The sequence below is a fragment of the Podarcis bocagei genome, assembly GCF_964188305.1.
Source record: "Podarcis bocagei genome assembly, chromosome: 7".
Taxonomy (NCBI): Eukaryota; Metazoa; Chordata; class Lepidosauria; order Squamata; family Lacertidae; genus Podarcis; species Podarcis bocagei.
Genome location: NC_138132.1, coordinates 37,169,871 through 37,186,667, shown reverse-complemented (window position 1 = coordinate 37,186,667; position 16,797 = coordinate 37,169,871). Strand labels below are relative to the sequence as shown.

Below are 16,797 nucleotides of genomic sequence, written 5' to 3'. Positions count from 1 at the left end.
TTACTTCATCAGGCAGGGAATGTGGGTCCTGGGCAAATGTTCTAAGAGGCAACTTAGTCCTTCATTGCCAATATGGTTTCCAGAAAGACTGAAAATGAAATAAGCAGACAGAGCTCTCCTGGATTTGTATACAGAAGCCACCACAACAGTCCATTATACATTTCTATGGTGAGTCAAAGTTAGTGTCCCAGCAATGCCCGAATAATAGAATCATTGAATTGTAGAGTTGGAAGGGACCCCAAGGGTTAACTAGTCCATCCTCTTGCAATACAGGAATCGCAGCTAAAGAATTCCTGACAGATGGCCACCCAACCTTGGTTCAAAAGCCTCCAGCAAAGGTGTGGCATGATCCTGGCTCATCATGGTTGATGCATTCATAGTCGCAATGGAGATGACACTTACTCCAGTTCTGCAAGACGGTCACACTTCTCAAAGATGGGGCACAGCTCTACGATCTCGCACTTGCCAATGCCACAATCAGTTAGTCTGTTAGAGGGCAGACAAGTAAGAAAGTTAGAGGTTAGTCTTTTAAAAATTAATAATAATAATAATAAAAATGATGAAAGATGTGATGGAAATGTAAAAGGAAAATAATAAAGGCTGGTGAAGTTTATCCCATCCTTCAAGAGCATGAGCATTTCTAAATTTATTTAGGTGGACTGAGAACAACATGCTCAAAGCCAACGATCCAGGAGGATTTCCAAAGGGCCAGGAGGGAAAACCCAGCATGTTTGAAAGAAGCAAAATTGTCATGAAATAAGGATTATCGGTTTGCACATACCTGCAGCATATTTCTTGGCTTTCTTTACTTTTCACAAAATGCAGAAAAGCATTTTCACTTGATCTATAAACACACAAGGAAATACCTTGACTAGGAACTGAGGCAGCCTTCAACCAGACGTTATTGCACTACAACCCACATCCTCCCAGATGACTGGCTATTGTGGCTGAGGCTGATTGGATTAAAGTTAAGGTTATTCCAGATCCCTGCCTCCCCCATCTCTGGTTTCTACCCACTTCACTTTTGGGGGGGTGCTAAACAAGGTGGATGCACATCCAATTGCCCATCCCAAAGAAAGCATAGGAGAACATCTGCCGTTTTGTGTATTCTAGTCAACTCCACTGAATTTCTGCAGCTGTTGGGTGCAATGAAAAGGAAAACTAGAAATAAAGGGATGGAATTAAGAACATAATCACTTAAGAAGAGTCCTGCTGGAGGAGGCCAATGGCCTGTCTAGTTTAGCATCTTGTTCTCACAGTGGCCAATGAGATGTGTATGGGAAGCCTGGACCTGAGCACGACAGCAGTGCTCTCCTCTCTAGTATTCAGAGGCAGGATGCTGCCGACACTGGAGGCAGAACATAGCCATTGTGGCTGGTAGCCATGGATGGTTTCACTGATCTAAGGATTAATATTATGGAGCTTCTTCACCTAGAATTGCAGCAGGAGTGAAGGCTCTGTACTTTTGACTCTTGGAGATCAAGTTGGAAGGGGAGAGGAGGTCAGAAGTTCTCCATGTCCTGATATTCCTGGAGTCTTGACCCTCTTACCTGACTTCCACTCTGCAGATTCTCTTACACTGGTTAACTGAGTTGCCCAGTAAGCAAACACAATATGATGAAAACTTGCTCTCTGTGATGCTGTAGGAGAGAGGTGCGAAGAAGCAGAAATGTCCAAATGCTGAGTTGAAAATCAGTCTGTGGATCCCAACTGTCAATAGATCAACTGTGCATATGGAGCCATTGCAAATACGGCAGTTAATCAGCAAGGTCAGTAAATCATTATGTCTATTACTATTTGTTACATTTATTTATTACTTACTACAAATAGGTCTCAAAGTGACTTATAATTCTGAAAGCATGCATGATACCAAATTCAAATTAAAAACATATTTACTTCTTGGTGTGTTTTGTGAGCGTGTCAGGAAGACACACCAAGGTGGCATCTCAACATCTTCAAGAAGCTTTTTTCAAATGTTGGCTGAGTTGCAGTGATTCTCTCTCAAAGAACTGAACACTCACTGAACGAGACAGTGTACCAAAAAAGGGGGTCAACATGTTAGGGTTGACCACGGAAAATTCCATGTAAAAATGGTTTGAGTGAATCAGCCCATACTTAAGTGTTTCCCAGTATTGAGAATATAATGTAGCAAACCTGGGCAATCTTGACCAATGTGGTGTCCTCCAAGTGGACTACAATTGGACCACAATTCCCATCAGTCCCAACCAAGTAGGGATGGGTGAATCTGTCAACTTCAGTTTCCCTCAGTTTCTCATTGCCCCAATTCTCCCCCAACCCTCATTCCAAGGCACAGGTCCTCATGATATTTACCTAACATCCTTCCCCTAACCCACCATCTTAAAAGACAGAAGGGCCGGCCCTATCATTTGACAAAGTGCAGTGGCCTCCTCAGAAGCAAGCTGCATTTGTGTGTCATGAAAGAGCAATGAATTGTGAATCTTCTCATGTATTTTTATTATTACAGATTTTATTTTTATTGCCAGGGAATAGGAAAGATGTTTGTGGGTTTATTTGCCTCTGGCAGCCTTGGACTGTGAGAGGGGGAAACAGAAATAATCATATTTGGGTCATCCCTGGGGATCTGGCACGTGAAGCTTCCTTGGGCTGAGTGAGGCTGCTGGGCCACCTAGCCCGACAATGTCCACTCTGACTGGTAGCAGTTCTCCAGCAGAGGCTCCCAGACTCACCTTAAGAGCTCCACACTGTTGAAGTAGGGCAGGAATTTCAGAAGTCGTTCAACACTTTGATCATTCAGCGAGTTGCCAGATAAGCTACACAGCCAGGGTGGAAAATTCAAAACATTATTATTACCAAAACATTTATATCCACCTTTCCTTTGCATAACGCATTGTGGAGTACAGTGGTGCCTCGCAAGACGAAATTAATTCGTTCCGCAAGTCTCTTCGTCTTGCAGTTTTTTCGTCTTGCGATGCACGGTTTCCCATAGGAATGCATTGAAAATCAATTAATGCGTTCCTAGGGAAACCGCCTTCAGACCAGGTCCGGGGACAGTCTGTCCCCGGACCTCTTCTGAAGGCTGGGGGGGGGAACAAGGGCTTTTCTTCCCACCCCCAGCATTTTAAAAAACCTAGGGACAGCGGAGGACTTCTCCGCTGTCTGGGGCGATCTTAAAATGCTGGCGGGCGGCATTTTAAAATCGCCCCGGACAGCGGAGGACTTCTCCGCTGTCCGGGGCGATTTAAAAGCCCCTGGGAAGGCAGGCAGGGGGGGCAAAGACTTTCGCCCCCTGCCCGCCTTCAGAAGGTGTTCCCGCCCCCCGCCCCGCTTCGGAACAGCGTTCTGAAGTGGGGCGGCTGGGGCAGGTGTCCCCGCCCCCCTCCCCACTTCGGAACAGCGTTCCGAAGTGGGGCGGCTGGGCCAGGTGTCCCCGCCCCCCCTCCCCGCTTCGGAACAGCGTTCCGAAGTGGGGCAGCTGGGGCAGGTGTCCCCGCCCCCCCTCCCCGCTTCGGAACAGCGTTCCGAAGTGGGGCGGCTGGGGCAGGTGTCCCCGCCCCCCCTCCCCGCTTCCGAACAGCGTTCCGAAGTGGGGCGGCTGGGGCAGGTGTCCCCGCCCCCCTCCCCGCTTCGGAACAGCGTTCCGAAGTGGGGCGGCTGGGGCAGGTGTCCCCGCCCCACCTCCCCGCTTCGGAACAGCGTTCCGAAGTGGGGCGGCTGGGGCAGGTGTTCCCCCGAGCGCTTCTAAAGGCGGGCGGCGGTGAGGGAATCCCTTGGCCCCCCGCCGGACTTCAAAAGAGCTTCGGGAAGTCCGGCGGGGGGCCAAGGGATTCCCTCCCAGCCGCCCGCTTTTAAAAGCACTCTGGGCAAAGCAGCGCGCTTCGCTGCTTTCCCCGGAGTGCTTTTAAACGCAGGCGGCTGGGAAGGAATCCCTTGCCCCCCCCCCCCGCCGGACTTCAAAAGAGCTTCAGGAAGTCCGGCGGGGGGGCCAAGGGATTCCCTCCCAGCCGCCCGCATTTAAAAGCACTCCGGGGAAAGCAGCGAAGTGCGCTGCTTTCCCCGGAGTGCTTTTAAACGCAGGCGGCTGGGAAGGAATCCCTTGGACCCCCGCCGGACTTCAAAAGAGTTTCGGGAAGTCCGGCGGGGGGGCAAGGGATTCCCTCCCAGCCGCCCGCATTTAAAAGCACTCCGGGGAAAGCAGCGAAGTGCACTGCTTTCCCCGGAGTGCTTTTAAACGCAGGCGGCTGGGAAGGAATCCCTTGCCCCCCCCCCCGCCGGACTTCAAAAGAGCTTCGGGAAGTCCGGCGGGGGGCCAAGGGATTCCCTCCCAGCCGCCCGCATTTAAAAGCACTCTGGGCAAAGCAGCGAAGTGCGCTGCTTTCCCCGAGCGCTTCTAAATGCGCTGCGCTTCCCCGCTGTCCTAGAGATTTCCCTATGGGCTTTCGTCTTGCGAAGCAAGCCCATAGGGAAATTCGTTTTGCGAAGCGCCTCCAAAACGGAAAACCCTTTCGTCTAGCGGGTTTTCCGTCTTGCGAGGCGTTCGTCTTGCGGGGTACCACTGTACATGGTTTTCCCCTTCTCCATTTGATCCTCACAACAACCACGTGAGGTAGGCCAGGCTGAGAGACTACAACTGACCAAATGTCACTCAGTCAGCTACATGGGCTGAGTAGAGACTTGAGCCCTAGTCTCCCAGGTCCTAGGCCAACACTCTAACCACTACGCCACAAGTTCTACAAACTTGTTGGAAGAAGGAAGTCTACTATGAACAAGTATGATGGGGGAAAGCCATGCCCAATAGCTTCATAAAGGGGGCTAGGTGGGCCTTCCTAGGGAAGGAATTCAAAACTTTGGGTGCAGCCTTTGTGAAGGCCCTGCCTCATGTCCCTCCCAAATGAGCCTTAGAATTGACAGAGCTGCGAGAAGGACCTCTCCAGAAAATCTGAGGACTTAGGCAGGCTCATTCTATATTCACTTGCATTATTTTTTCCTACCAAAGAGCAGCCTATTCCCAAATTGCATTATGGGAGGATTATGCATTAAAACACTGAATACCAATAGGAATTTAGTTTTGCGTTCTTATTGTATCAATCTGGCTACATAAACTGAGCAGGTCTATAGGCTTTAAATGAATAAGATTGGTTCATTCACACAATGTCTACTTGACCTTGATCACTTACTTGATCTTGGTCAGTCCAGAACATGTACTTAGACGTTTAAACAATCGGTCAACATCCTTTAGGTCCATCATACTTTCCTTGAGACTGAAACACAGAGCCTGATTAGCACTTCGAATATTTAAATCAAAGTTTAGCACAGCTTTAGTTTTATTTGATGGGTCTATTGGAGAAAGAGATGAGTTAAACTGAGGGATTGTGCATGTCCTTTATTCAGGAACCTATAACATAAGTAAAATGCAATTATATTTTGTGGGGGGGGAATGTTGAAACAAATTAATAATTATTGTTGTTAGTAGTAGTAGTAACAAAATGTTGAAGCAATATAAAATACTTATAATAAAGTAAAAATTAAAAAAAATGCTGAAACAATATCATTTTCACTAAGATCCAGGCTAACTTCTGAAGTCCAAGCATCATTTTTTATTTTTGTTAAAAACACAAAAAGGTATTTTCTGTAAGTCTGTGCAGGATTCCAACAATGGAAGAAAAGGAATGTTGTTTGTTTGCTTTATTTAGATGCTACTGCATCTAAATATTTATTTAGATGCTACTGCATCTAAATGATATTACAGTAATTGCAGTGTTGTGTTGTTGTTTTTAAATGCTACTGTGATTATTGTGAGGCACTTTGAGCTCAACATTTGTTCTTGAAAAAAGCAGAACACAAATATCAATATTTTTGAAAGTATAAAAGAACATTTGGGAGACCCTGTTAAGGCCGCTAGCTGACTACTCCTTTGTCAGGTTCCTGGCAAGTAGTCCAGTGGGAACCAATGAGAACCAGTGGTTATGAGATGGTCTTCTTGTAGCCTGGACTCCCCCTGTGTTTCCAAATGAGATATCCAGTAGAGCTTGGGGGAGGTGGCACCTTTACTGCTAATGTGCACCATGTTAACAGTTTTGCAATAGAGAAGGAAGAAGGGGAGGCAGCTGGCTAAATGCTGATTGCTGCAGAAGGGATCTCTGGGGATCTGATCTGCTGCCTTGCAAGGATGCTCATTTGCACCCTTGAGCCCCTCCATCCAATGCTCAGGTTGTGTATATATGTAAATAAAGCCCTATATCCTAAAAATACTTCATTCCAAGGAAACAGAAGCCAGGATAAGCACTCGGATCCCCTGGAGTATCTCACCTCTCAAAGATGGCATGCAATAGAAGTAATCCCCTTACCATCAAGCAGACACTACATTGCTGCTTTACTCCTAACACAGGGGCAGGGAGAGAGAGACACACACACAGACACACACAGAGAGAAGCACCTTACCAAAAGCAACGGTCATAGATTGAGTTAGGTACCGAATCCAGCAGCTCCCTCCTATGCTCACCAGTCACATGGAGCATTTGGGGACTGAAAAGAAAATCTACCAAGTTAGTCAACTTGAAGGGACATTTAGATTATGCTTCCAATATTTTCTTCACTTGGATTTCTACCCTGGGGAAGACTGGAAATCTGAGCGCCCTGGTCCTTTTTTTTCTGGAGTGAAAAACCAGTGCATTATGAATCCTTCATTCTTCTCCATCGCTCCATTTTCAATCACTGTTTTTTGTAGAATATAATCTACCCGCAGAAAGTTCTTCCTAATGTTGATTAGGAATCTCATTCCTTGTAGTTTGAATTAATTTGGTGGGGTCCTACTCTCTGGGGGAGCACAAAGCAAGCTTGCTCCATCTTCCATGTGACAGCCCTTCAGATATTTGAAAAATAACTCCCATATCACCAGGCTACACACCAGGCCCAGCTTCCTCAACTTTTCCTCATAAGGCTTGGTTTATAGACACTTTATCATCTTGGTCATCTTCCTCTGCCCATGTTCCAGCTTGTCAATATCCTTCTTAAATTGTGGTGCCCAGAACTGAATGCAGGACTCCAAGTGGGGTCTGGCCAAAGCAAAATAGAGCAGTGCTATCACTTCCCTTGATCAGGACACTATGCTTTCATTGATGCAGCCTAGAATACCATTAGCTTTTTTTGCTGCTGCATCACACATTAAGTTCGTAGTCTGCTTAGTCCTTTGGATCATTTTCACAGGTATAGTTGCCAAGCCATGTGCCCCCCCCCCAAATCCTATATTTGTATACCTGATTATTCCTGCCTAAGTGCAGAACCTTTCATTTGTCCCAACTGAAATTCATTTCGTTAGTTTTGCCCCAGTTCTCCAATCTGTTAAGGTCATCTTGAATCCTGATTCCATCTTCTATGGTGTTAGCTACCCTTCCCAGTTTGGAGTCATCTGCAAATGTGATGAGCAGCCCCTCTTTTCCTTCCTTCATCCAGGTTATTTATAAAGATGGTGGACAGCGTTAGGCCCAGGACAGAATCCTGCGGCACCACACTGGTCAATGGTCTTCCACCCCAAAGTATACCAACAGGAAATACCTTTACCTTATTCTTTCCCCAAATTTTAAGTGAACTTTCTGGGTGCTTCCCAAACTGCAATGAGAAAGAGATTAGAATATCAATTTGGAATTCATGAATTTGATTGAATCTGTTTTAACTACATGCGTTAGAATACCTTGGTAAATTAGATATACAGTTGCTGTTGTTTTTAATAAGTTACCTTTCCCCCAATATCTTTGCAAACAATATTTCCCTAGGAACCCCTGTATTGTAGTCTTCTTTTTTTAAGATGGATTCAATTTTACTGTTTCGTACCACAGATATAGTCATTTTTCATTTTAGTCAACAATTAGGTATATCCGATAGTGCCTTTTCCTAAAATGATATATAAATGTTTTAATGTTACTGGAGAGATTTCATAAGCTCTTGAGAAGATATGAAGGAAAAACAGGTACCAAGGGGAGGGGTAGTCCTACAATTGCTGTGGTTGTTATTGCTTACGGTTCTTGCTTGTTCTGTTTATCTGCATTTGTATTTTTTACTACAAATTTAATAAAAATATTCTTTTTTTAAAAAAAGGAGGGTCAAATGAGCAAAACTGTGACCAAATGCAGGAATGTTACTATTTTTCAGACTGCTCTGGCAGGAGAAACAGCTGCTGGACCTACCATAGCTCCATGGACGTCATATGTTCCAAGTCAGCGAAGCATTGCACCAAGCGAAAGGCCCCGTCCATAGACATGTTGTTATGATCCAGCCTAGAAAGCATGAAGGAGACCCAAGTCTGCAGCAGAAGAAAACTGCTATATAAAAAGTGCTCAGATCAGAGGTTGGTAGTACTGTGTGGGGAGACCTTGGAGGTCACTCTGCGACCCCCAAATGTTGTTACAAGGCCCCTGGGTCCAGGCTAACTGAGTCTCCACAAAAGCACTCTTGTTAGTGGCTGGAGATTCATTTGGTGGTGGCATGTGCCCATTAAGACCGGCAGGGATGATGGGAGTCATAGTCCAAAAACATCTGGGGACCCATTAAAGGTTAAGAAAGGTTGTTCTAAGGGATGCATTTCCAAAATGAGCTACGGTTTCTCGTTTTCTTGGGATTGTTAAAGCAGGGTGCTGTTGGTTTTGACACATAAGCTGTAGCTTGGATAAAGGTGGGGATTTATTTGATAAGCTCTTGCTTTCCCCAATAAGGCTGTTGTGAGTATAAATGCAACATGTAAGCCACCTTGAGCTTCATGGAGAAAAAGGTGAGATATAAATGCAAGAAACTAACTAACTAACTTCGCCCCGGCTACAACCCCAATCAAAATCCCCTTATGCCTGCAATTCACAACAAGTGATGTCCAATTCATCGTGCTCAGTGCTCTAGAGCTATTCAGACTGTGGCAAACCTGGGATATCACCTAGGAGAGTTCCCATTGCCATCCTTATGAAAATCCTGCAAGTACCCCTGGAGTCCTGATTCTCACTGAGGTTGCAATAATTTGGGCCATCCCACTTCAACGTGGACATTTGGGTTGCTCACGACTGAAAGGTCCTCCATACCCCACAGGGAGAAAAGTAGCAGTTCAGAGAGAAGGCTCACAGTCTTGCCTTCTCCCCTTGAAATGCTTCGTTTCTATGTGCAGGGAGTTCTATGGGCACACACTGCCTCCACCAACCATTATGTCAGTAACCTTAATACAGTAATATCATACACTCCATCAAATGTGAAATGTCAAAGAAAACAGACAGGCCCAGCAGATGAGACAGAATCATGAGATAGTAACATTATGTACTCAGAACAAAAGCCTACCAGGATTTTTTTAAAGTCTTCACCATCTGCTGAAAAATAGCAAGAATGAGGGCCAGCTGAGCTTCCTGAGGACTCCTCCACAAAAGCTCTCCCCATCTGTGGGACGCTCGCCCCAGGAATACACCCTTGGCACCAGCTGGACTATAATTTCAGCACCAGGTAATAATGGCTTTATTATCCCAGAGATATGGGCAACTTTGATTGAATGGTTACAGTTACTCAATCTAGACTTGACTGAATGTCCTTTTACAAGTGTTATTGTACTGAAGTTGTGTGTTGTTTTATAAGTTGTTACTATTTAGTATTTTTATAATCTTATAAACATTGGAAATTGATATCAGACTTCTTTTAGTATAAAGCAATATATGAATCTAATAAATCAGATCAAGGAGTTCCACAGTTTGGGGGCAGCCACCAAAAAGGCCCTTTTCCTCTTGCATCAGTTTGTCTCCTGTCAGTCAATTAAATACAGAGAACCTGGACTTTTACTTACGTTAAAGAACGTAATGCGTTCAGATGAGGAAGGAGCTCAGCCACCTTCAAGACACCTGCGTCGCCCAGAGAATTACTGGACAAGCTACAATTGAAAGGAAGGCAAAATTACATTTCCACTTTGTATTTATACGTTATGATATGGCTTTTCTGGCAGAATTAATTATATTAGGTAAAATTTATTTTCATTTCCATTCTTCCTCATGGAAGACGGAATGATACACAGCAAGGGGAACATCAATGAACCCAAAAAGTAGGACGCCTGTACACCCTTTTCAGACATTCATGACATTTACATGGAATTGTGTTGGCGTGTGAATGTCAACGTTCACCAAAGCCTGGTTATTCAGTGCAAGGCATAAGTATGAAAATAAAAAGGAACTTACTCTAACTCAGTTACACCAGTGCACCTCCTCAATGCCAAGCACAAGTTCTTCAGATCTCCATCCTGAAAATTATTGTCCGTCAAGCTGGAAGAGAAGGCAAATCATTCTCCAGGTGCTCTAAAACCAGGTGTGTTTTCACCAGGGACACAGGAAGCAGCTCTAGACTCAGAGTCAGAGTGTTTGGTCCTCCAGCTTAGTATTGTTGACACTGACCAGCAGCTGCTCTCCAGGATTTAAGGCAGGGGACATTCCCAGCCTAACTTGGTTTCCCTCCATAGGTTGTTAGAGATCAGCTCCCATCACACCTTAACTACTAGCCATGCTTAGGGATGTGGGTGAAAAATGATTCCATTTAAAGCCAAACCTATCAAATTCACACTTTCCAAATCTCTACAAAGACCAAAACACAGCCTTCTTTCCAAATTCACAATTATCCAAAATTTGCAATGCAGCTCTCCAACCAACCAGTGTTTACAAAAATGCAGGTATTAGGAGGAAAGGGTGCATAGAAACAAATAAGTTAGTGAAAAGCAACATACGAAACGCATTATATTAAGAGAAACTGCTTGGGAAAATGTGTGCATAAGTCGAAACCATACACAAAAATATGCTCATTGGGAGAATTTCACACTAAAATGCTGAATAATGTTCAAAGTTGGCTCTAGGCCTGGGGACAGAATCCCACAGATGTTCTGATGTATTAAGACAGGCTGTAAACAACTTTAAAATTATTTGGAGAGGTAAAGTGGCACTGAAATTATTTAAATAAAAGAAATAAAGAAAAGAAACAAGTGGACTTTAATATTGATTTTTAAAAAATTGCACATTAATGCAGAAATGAAACAGACCTACGAGTGAACACATGCAATATGGACATGGACCCAGAAATAACCTGATCTCTCCATCCCTACCAACAGACCAGCAGGCAGAGATGGGCAGTCTCAGGTGTTCTGTGCCTGAATTACCGAGGAGTTGTATCACAGCCAAGAGTTTTATAAGGCCAGGTAAAACCACCATGGCCCTTTGCACCACCTGGCCTCTACTGAACTGAGAACTGCAAAACCACCTTCTGGCCATCCTCAGTGGTGGTGCTGAAGTCAGGAAAAGCTACCATGCTGAGGCAGAGGAAAAAGGCTTCTGGATCCCTCTGCCAGTGTCCCTGATATAAGACCCCCAGAGCCTGCCTTGCAACCATGTTAACATGCAGTGAGCCATTATATGACTAAGAGAAAAAAAACTGTAAGCAGAAGTAACTGAGGTCACCGTACCATATTTTCCTCGCTGTTGCCACCAAGAGATGTCCACCTGTGCTTGACAGGTCAGTGTTAAATGAGGAACTCCTGCAGCAAGGACAAAATGTGAAAGCATTACTAAAGGGGGATAGGGAAGGGGAAGGAAGGAAATATATAGGTTTGTGATGGGACATAACTGTTTAGCAGTAGCAATATGAACATGCACAACTGACCAAGTTTGCAAGTGTGGCTAAGCCAAACCTTGGTTTATTGCAAACGAGAGAGCAAGAGAAGAGATAATCAAGGCTTTGCCCTTCCTCCAGACCTTTTCCTGCTTTGCTCTGTGCAAAGCCTTGGCTTGGCTTACTGGACTACCTGAACTTGGGCTTGTGATCCTTCTCACTCTAGAAAAGCTACAAGCAAGGTTTATGATGACGATTGGAAGAAATTTAAAGACTATTTACAGAAATATTGCAAAATTAATGAATGTTAGAATGATGTCAGAATGAAGTTAAGTGGTTTAAGCAGCAATGTTATAAAGGTGTATGTAAAAATGGATTGTTAACAGGTGAGAACCTAAAGCTATAATATATTAAGTTAAAGGATTAAGATAAAAACAAAGAGAGAAAGGAATTGCTGAATTAATTAACTGAACTGGAATACAAAAAAGGGAGGCGTGAGGAGGTCAGGGAAACAAGGAAATGAATGTAAGGTATGGAAAGACTGGTGTATTTTTTTAAAGTGTTTTTTATCTTTTTTTGTATTTTGTATTTTTTTCTTTTATTTTTATTTTTGTCTTTCTTTTTCTTCTTTTTTTTAATTCATGTAATTCTTTTCTTTGAAACCTTAATAAATATCATTTAAAAAAAAAAGAAGAAGCGGACTTCCGGAGGCGGCGCAAAATGGCAATGGCGGTCCCCTTCGCGTTGTGAAGGGGAAGCTCCGCAGAAACGGGTCGTCCGCTACGGCGAAGCGGAGACCCACATCGGAAAACCACAGGTAGAGTGAGCCTGTGGCCGTGGGACTCGGCGGGCACCAGAAGCGCCCCCCGAAACGAAGAAGGAACCCCGTAAGGGGCTCCAGAACGTGGAAGGGCTGGCGCGGTGCTGTGAGTTGATCGCTCTTTCTGCGGAAGTGAAGCCGCTTAGCTGCTGCCGATGAGCGCTGACCTTTTTTCCTGGAACATCTGATCTGAAAACTACTAACCCGTGAGTAAGAGGGACTGAAGAATTTGGGGACTAAATTGAATTAAAATTCGGCTAAAGCGGGAGACGCAACCAGGAAGTCTGTCTCCCGGTTCTGCTTAAGGATTCAAAGCAAAAGACTTTGACCAGCTGGAAGCCTTTGAAGTGGCATTAAAAGTTTCTTACTCGTGCATCATTTGAGTCGCTTTAAAGAGACTAAGAGAGGTAAATTTCTCTTTCTTTTTGGCTTTGGACTTGGCTTTACCGCTTCCTTGTGGATTTACAAATGTTTTAAGAAGCCCAAATACTCGGGCTGCCAGATTAAATAGAACTGTCAAATTGCGGACTTTGCTTAGCTACTGGAACTGCTACATTGGAGCGCTATTGGACCAGATATATTGAGATACTGTTTCTCGCACTTTTCAGAGACTTTGTTTCATTTTAAGGACTTGCTCTGTTCACTATAAGAGAGCTGAAGGTCTTCTTTAAGGCTGTTTGGACATTAATGGAGTAACAATCTTATCCTTTTCCTCGAGATACTTTTACACTCCCCCTAGAGGATTTTGGATTTACAGCTGTCTGGGACCTGTTTTTTGTCTCTATTCTCTCTTGTCTTGTTGTTTATTCTCTGGACTTGTGGATTCCCATGGGATTACACACAGTTTGACCTTGACACGTAGACAGGAGTGGAATGAGTGGCTTTGGGAAAACAAGATCGGCTAAAGCTAAAGCTAAACAATTAACGCAAACGACTTTGACTACACAGCTACACAGATCATCTGTCCCTGCTATTTTAGGGGCACAAGAGGAAGAAACTGAGCAGACTTTGCTAGAAGGTATGGCTGCAGGAGGATCTGCCTCAGTACTAGAACAAATTTTGGGAAAATTGGAAAGTTTGGATAAAAAGGCAGATGAGCATTCGGCCAAAATTGATCAAGCCACAGCCAGTGTTAATAAATTGACTGAACAAGTTGCTCAGCATGCACAAGCAATTGGGAACCTTCAGGAAGCCACCGCAGAAAATCGTAAACTAGCTGTGGAAGCCAATCAAAAAGCTGAAGTACTAAAGGAAGAAGTAAAGCCACTGCACAAGCAGATTGGTGAACAGCAGGCCTATCTGTCTATGACTGAACTACGAAATAGGGAAAACAACCTCAGACTGAGGGCAATTCCAGAACTTGAACAAGGGGACTTAATTGACTACTTGACAAAAGAATTTTCAAAGTTCTGGCCTGTAGAGGAAGATAAGGATTTTAAAATCATAATTGCCTTCAGACTGGGAAGAGATGATGTATTTTTTTTTAAAGACTGATGTATTTTTTTAAGTGTTTTTTATCTTTTTTTGTATTTTGTATTTTTTCTTTTATTTTTATTTTTGTCTTTCTTCTTCTTTTTTTAATTCATGTAATTCTTTTCTTTGAAACCTTAATAAATATCATTAAAAAAAGAAGAAGCAAGGTTTATGATGACGTACCTGGGCTGAGCGCCGCCAGCAATGTCTTTGCCAACGAGGGTTAAGATTGCAGCTTGGTGATGAACACTAAAGATAGGAGAGAGAGAGATTTCCATAATGCTACACCTGGTTTAATTGTCCACAAACCCAAAATCTGCTTGCTGAACAGGAGGCTGAAAAGACTGTAAAACCAGAGCTGTTGTTTCCTTTCCTAGCCCTGGGCAAAGTTTGGATCAGGGTGGGACGTCTGCATGGAATATAGTTTGGGATCATGCCTGCTGCTGCCCCTGTTCCCTTCAACAAGGGCAAGTCCCATGCTTTTATGGTGACATATGATTCTAGGATTAATTAATGTTGCAGTCCTAACGTCACTCATCTGGAAGTTTAACCCCACCAAATTCCACGAGAGTTACTTCTGAGGAGACATGGTTATGACTGCACTGTTATATATCAAATAACTAAAATGGATAAAATCAATCAGGATTGCTTTAAACTGAATGACAGCCCTAATTTCAACCATGTGAAAATGTCCCAATATCGTTCAGAATGAGCAGAGGGTATGGCCAGTGGATGTTGGTGGAAGGTGAGGGACCAAACACAAACTCTGCCCCCCCCCCCTTCAAGCATTCCCTGTGTTTTCTTCTTAAGCAAACCAAGAATCCCTGGTCTTGGCAAGACTGTTAGGTAATTCCCCATCTCCCTAAAGATCTCTCCACCCCAGCAGTCAACTAGCCAGTAGGAGAGCCAGTGTGATGTAGTGGTCTGTGCAAGATTAAAGGCGACTCTCTGTTTAAGGAGAAGGGCACTTTCCTTCCAGGCAAAAGTACACTCAGTGTGTGGACCTGATCTTTAAATGGACAGACCCAGGCTGGCAGAATTTTACATATCATGTAGTGGAAAAGAGAGAAATGAAGAGAGCTGTTACACCCTGCCTCCTAAAAGTTCCTTCTACATGCCATGGAATATCACAGTGACTTGGTGCAGGGAAGAGGGAGAGAGATTGTGTTGTCAATAAGAGATGGGAACCTTTTCTTGATCGAATGTATGCTTACCTGGCGTTAAGCTTCACTATATTTGGACAAAGACTCATTGACTCCAGGAGACAGAAGATGCTGTTCAGAGACAGCTGGTTGTTGTTTAAACTGCAGGAAATAAAATCACCAAAAAAAAAAAAACAAAAAAAAAAACCCAAACACATTAGCTTCAGCAAAGTCCTGCAGCAATAAATACATTACTGGAGGTTTTAATAACATAAAGGTAGAATATGCTATATGTACTTAGATTAAATCTCTTGAATTTCTACTTTAAAATAATTGCATGCAGCAGAGCTGCTGCTGCTGCTTCCTTTTTAAAGGACCCGGTGACCCTAGAAAGTTTCTCTCAATTGGAGTGGAAGACAGACCAATGGTTTGAGCCAATACAATGCAGCTTCATCTGCTCCAGGGAGTCTCCATAGCTTAGAGGCAGAGCACATGCTTTGAATGCAGGTCTCAGTTGTGGTGAGTCCTGTGAAAACATCTTAGCAGGGCTGGTTAGAGGGGGAGCAGGATTGGGATAAGAATGTGGAACTGGAGGAATTGGATTCCAGGGAGGGGCCTAGTAGGCTGGGAGGGGCCAGAGGAGGCACTGAGTGGACTGTCAGAGGAATCCTCTCTCTCTCTCATATATAATTTTTATTAAATTTTCTGTTTTACAATTTAAAATACTCATTTTTACATCCTTAAAATACCAAGGACTTCCCTTCCTCTCTTTCCATGGTTCATTTTACATATAATAAATCCCTGCATATTTTACAAAAACTATACCATTCAAAACTATACCATTACAAAAACTATACCATTATTGCATCCATCAAAACTTATTGACACTGTTGAATTTATCTTAATGCTGCCAGAATTTTCAGCTGTACACAATTATATCCCATATATTCAATAAACATTTTCCAATCTTCTCTAAACGCATGTTCTTCTTGTTCTCTTATTCTGTAAGTTAAGTCTGCAAGTTGCGCACATTCTGTCAACATATGTTGCCATTCTTCTTTGCTTGGGACCTCACTTGTTTTCCATTTCTGGGCTAACAAAACATGGGCCACAAAAATAGCATGCATAAGTAACCTTTTTTGACACCTTGGAATTTCAGTCTGAATTATCCCAAACAGAAAGGATTCTGGGTTTTTTTTGGAAAAGTAATTTTAAACATTTTTTTTCAATTCATTATAGATCATTTCCCAATACTCTTTTACCCTTTTACAAGTCCACCACATATGAAAGAACGTTCCCTCCACCTCTTTGCGTCTCCAGCACTTCTCTGAGCAGATATGAGGAATCCTCTCTTTCTCTGGGGGGGGTACCAGGGGGTAGACCAGACAATGGGCCAGTCATGTCACTTCCCTCACCAAGGACACAGAGATGGCATTCTTAGTGCAAGCAGACACAAGAGACCCAGCCTACTTGAAGGGTTAGAGGCAAACAATCTTACCTGCTTTAAGGCTGTTTGCTACATTCAATATTTCTCACAGGACACACACTTTGTATGCCGAAGGCAACCTTTCCCAACCTGGTGCAAGCAAACTCTCAGGAAACACTTACTTCAGAGGGCCAGAAATGCACATTCTGGGCACCATCTTCACCAGCTTCCTGCATCCTTCGTCACCAAGTCGGTTACCTGACAAACTGACATTTGTTTTCCACAGTTTAATAACATGGCTGATCCAAAGGTCTCACTCAGTTAGCAGGCAGTTGGGAGGAAGAGGGAACTTA

The 16,797-nt window shown here is 43.7% G+C and overlaps 1 protein-coding gene across 2 annotated transcripts in view; it reads right to left on the bottom strand.

The window, feature by feature from the left end:
• The window catches only part of NLRC5 (NLR family CARD domain containing 5), a 57,082-nt gene that overhangs the window by 19,159 nt on the left and 21,126 nt on the right, over positions 1–16,797 (bottom strand). For both annotated transcript variants that reach the window (XM_081203647.1, XM_081203648.1), the window contains exons 14-28: positions 16,627–16,710; positions 15,091–15,180; positions 14,060–14,125; positions 11,438–11,509; positions 10,170–10,253; positions 9,785–9,868; positions 8,163–8,252; positions 7,540–7,587; positions 6,421–6,504; positions 5,157–5,240; positions 2,709–2,792; positions 1,551–1,640; positions 782–844; positions 403–486; positions 5–88 (exon numbers count right to left, since the gene is read on the bottom strand). In XM_081203647.1, the coding sequence (XP_081059773.1) occupies positions 5–88; positions 403–486; positions 782–844; positions 1,551–1,640; positions 2,709–2,792; positions 5,157–5,240; positions 6,421–6,504; positions 7,540–7,587; positions 8,163–8,252; positions 9,785–9,868; positions 10,170–10,253; positions 11,438–11,509; positions 14,060–14,125; positions 15,091–15,180; positions 16,627–16,710 (1,191 nt within the window). The remainder of the gene's footprint in view (positions 1–4; positions 89–402; positions 487–781; positions 845–1,550; positions 1,641–2,708; positions 2,793–5,156; positions 5,241–6,420; positions 6,505–7,539; positions 7,588–8,162; positions 8,253–9,784; positions 9,869–10,169; positions 10,254–11,437; positions 11,510–14,059; positions 14,126–15,090; positions 15,181–16,626; positions 16,711–16,797) is intronic.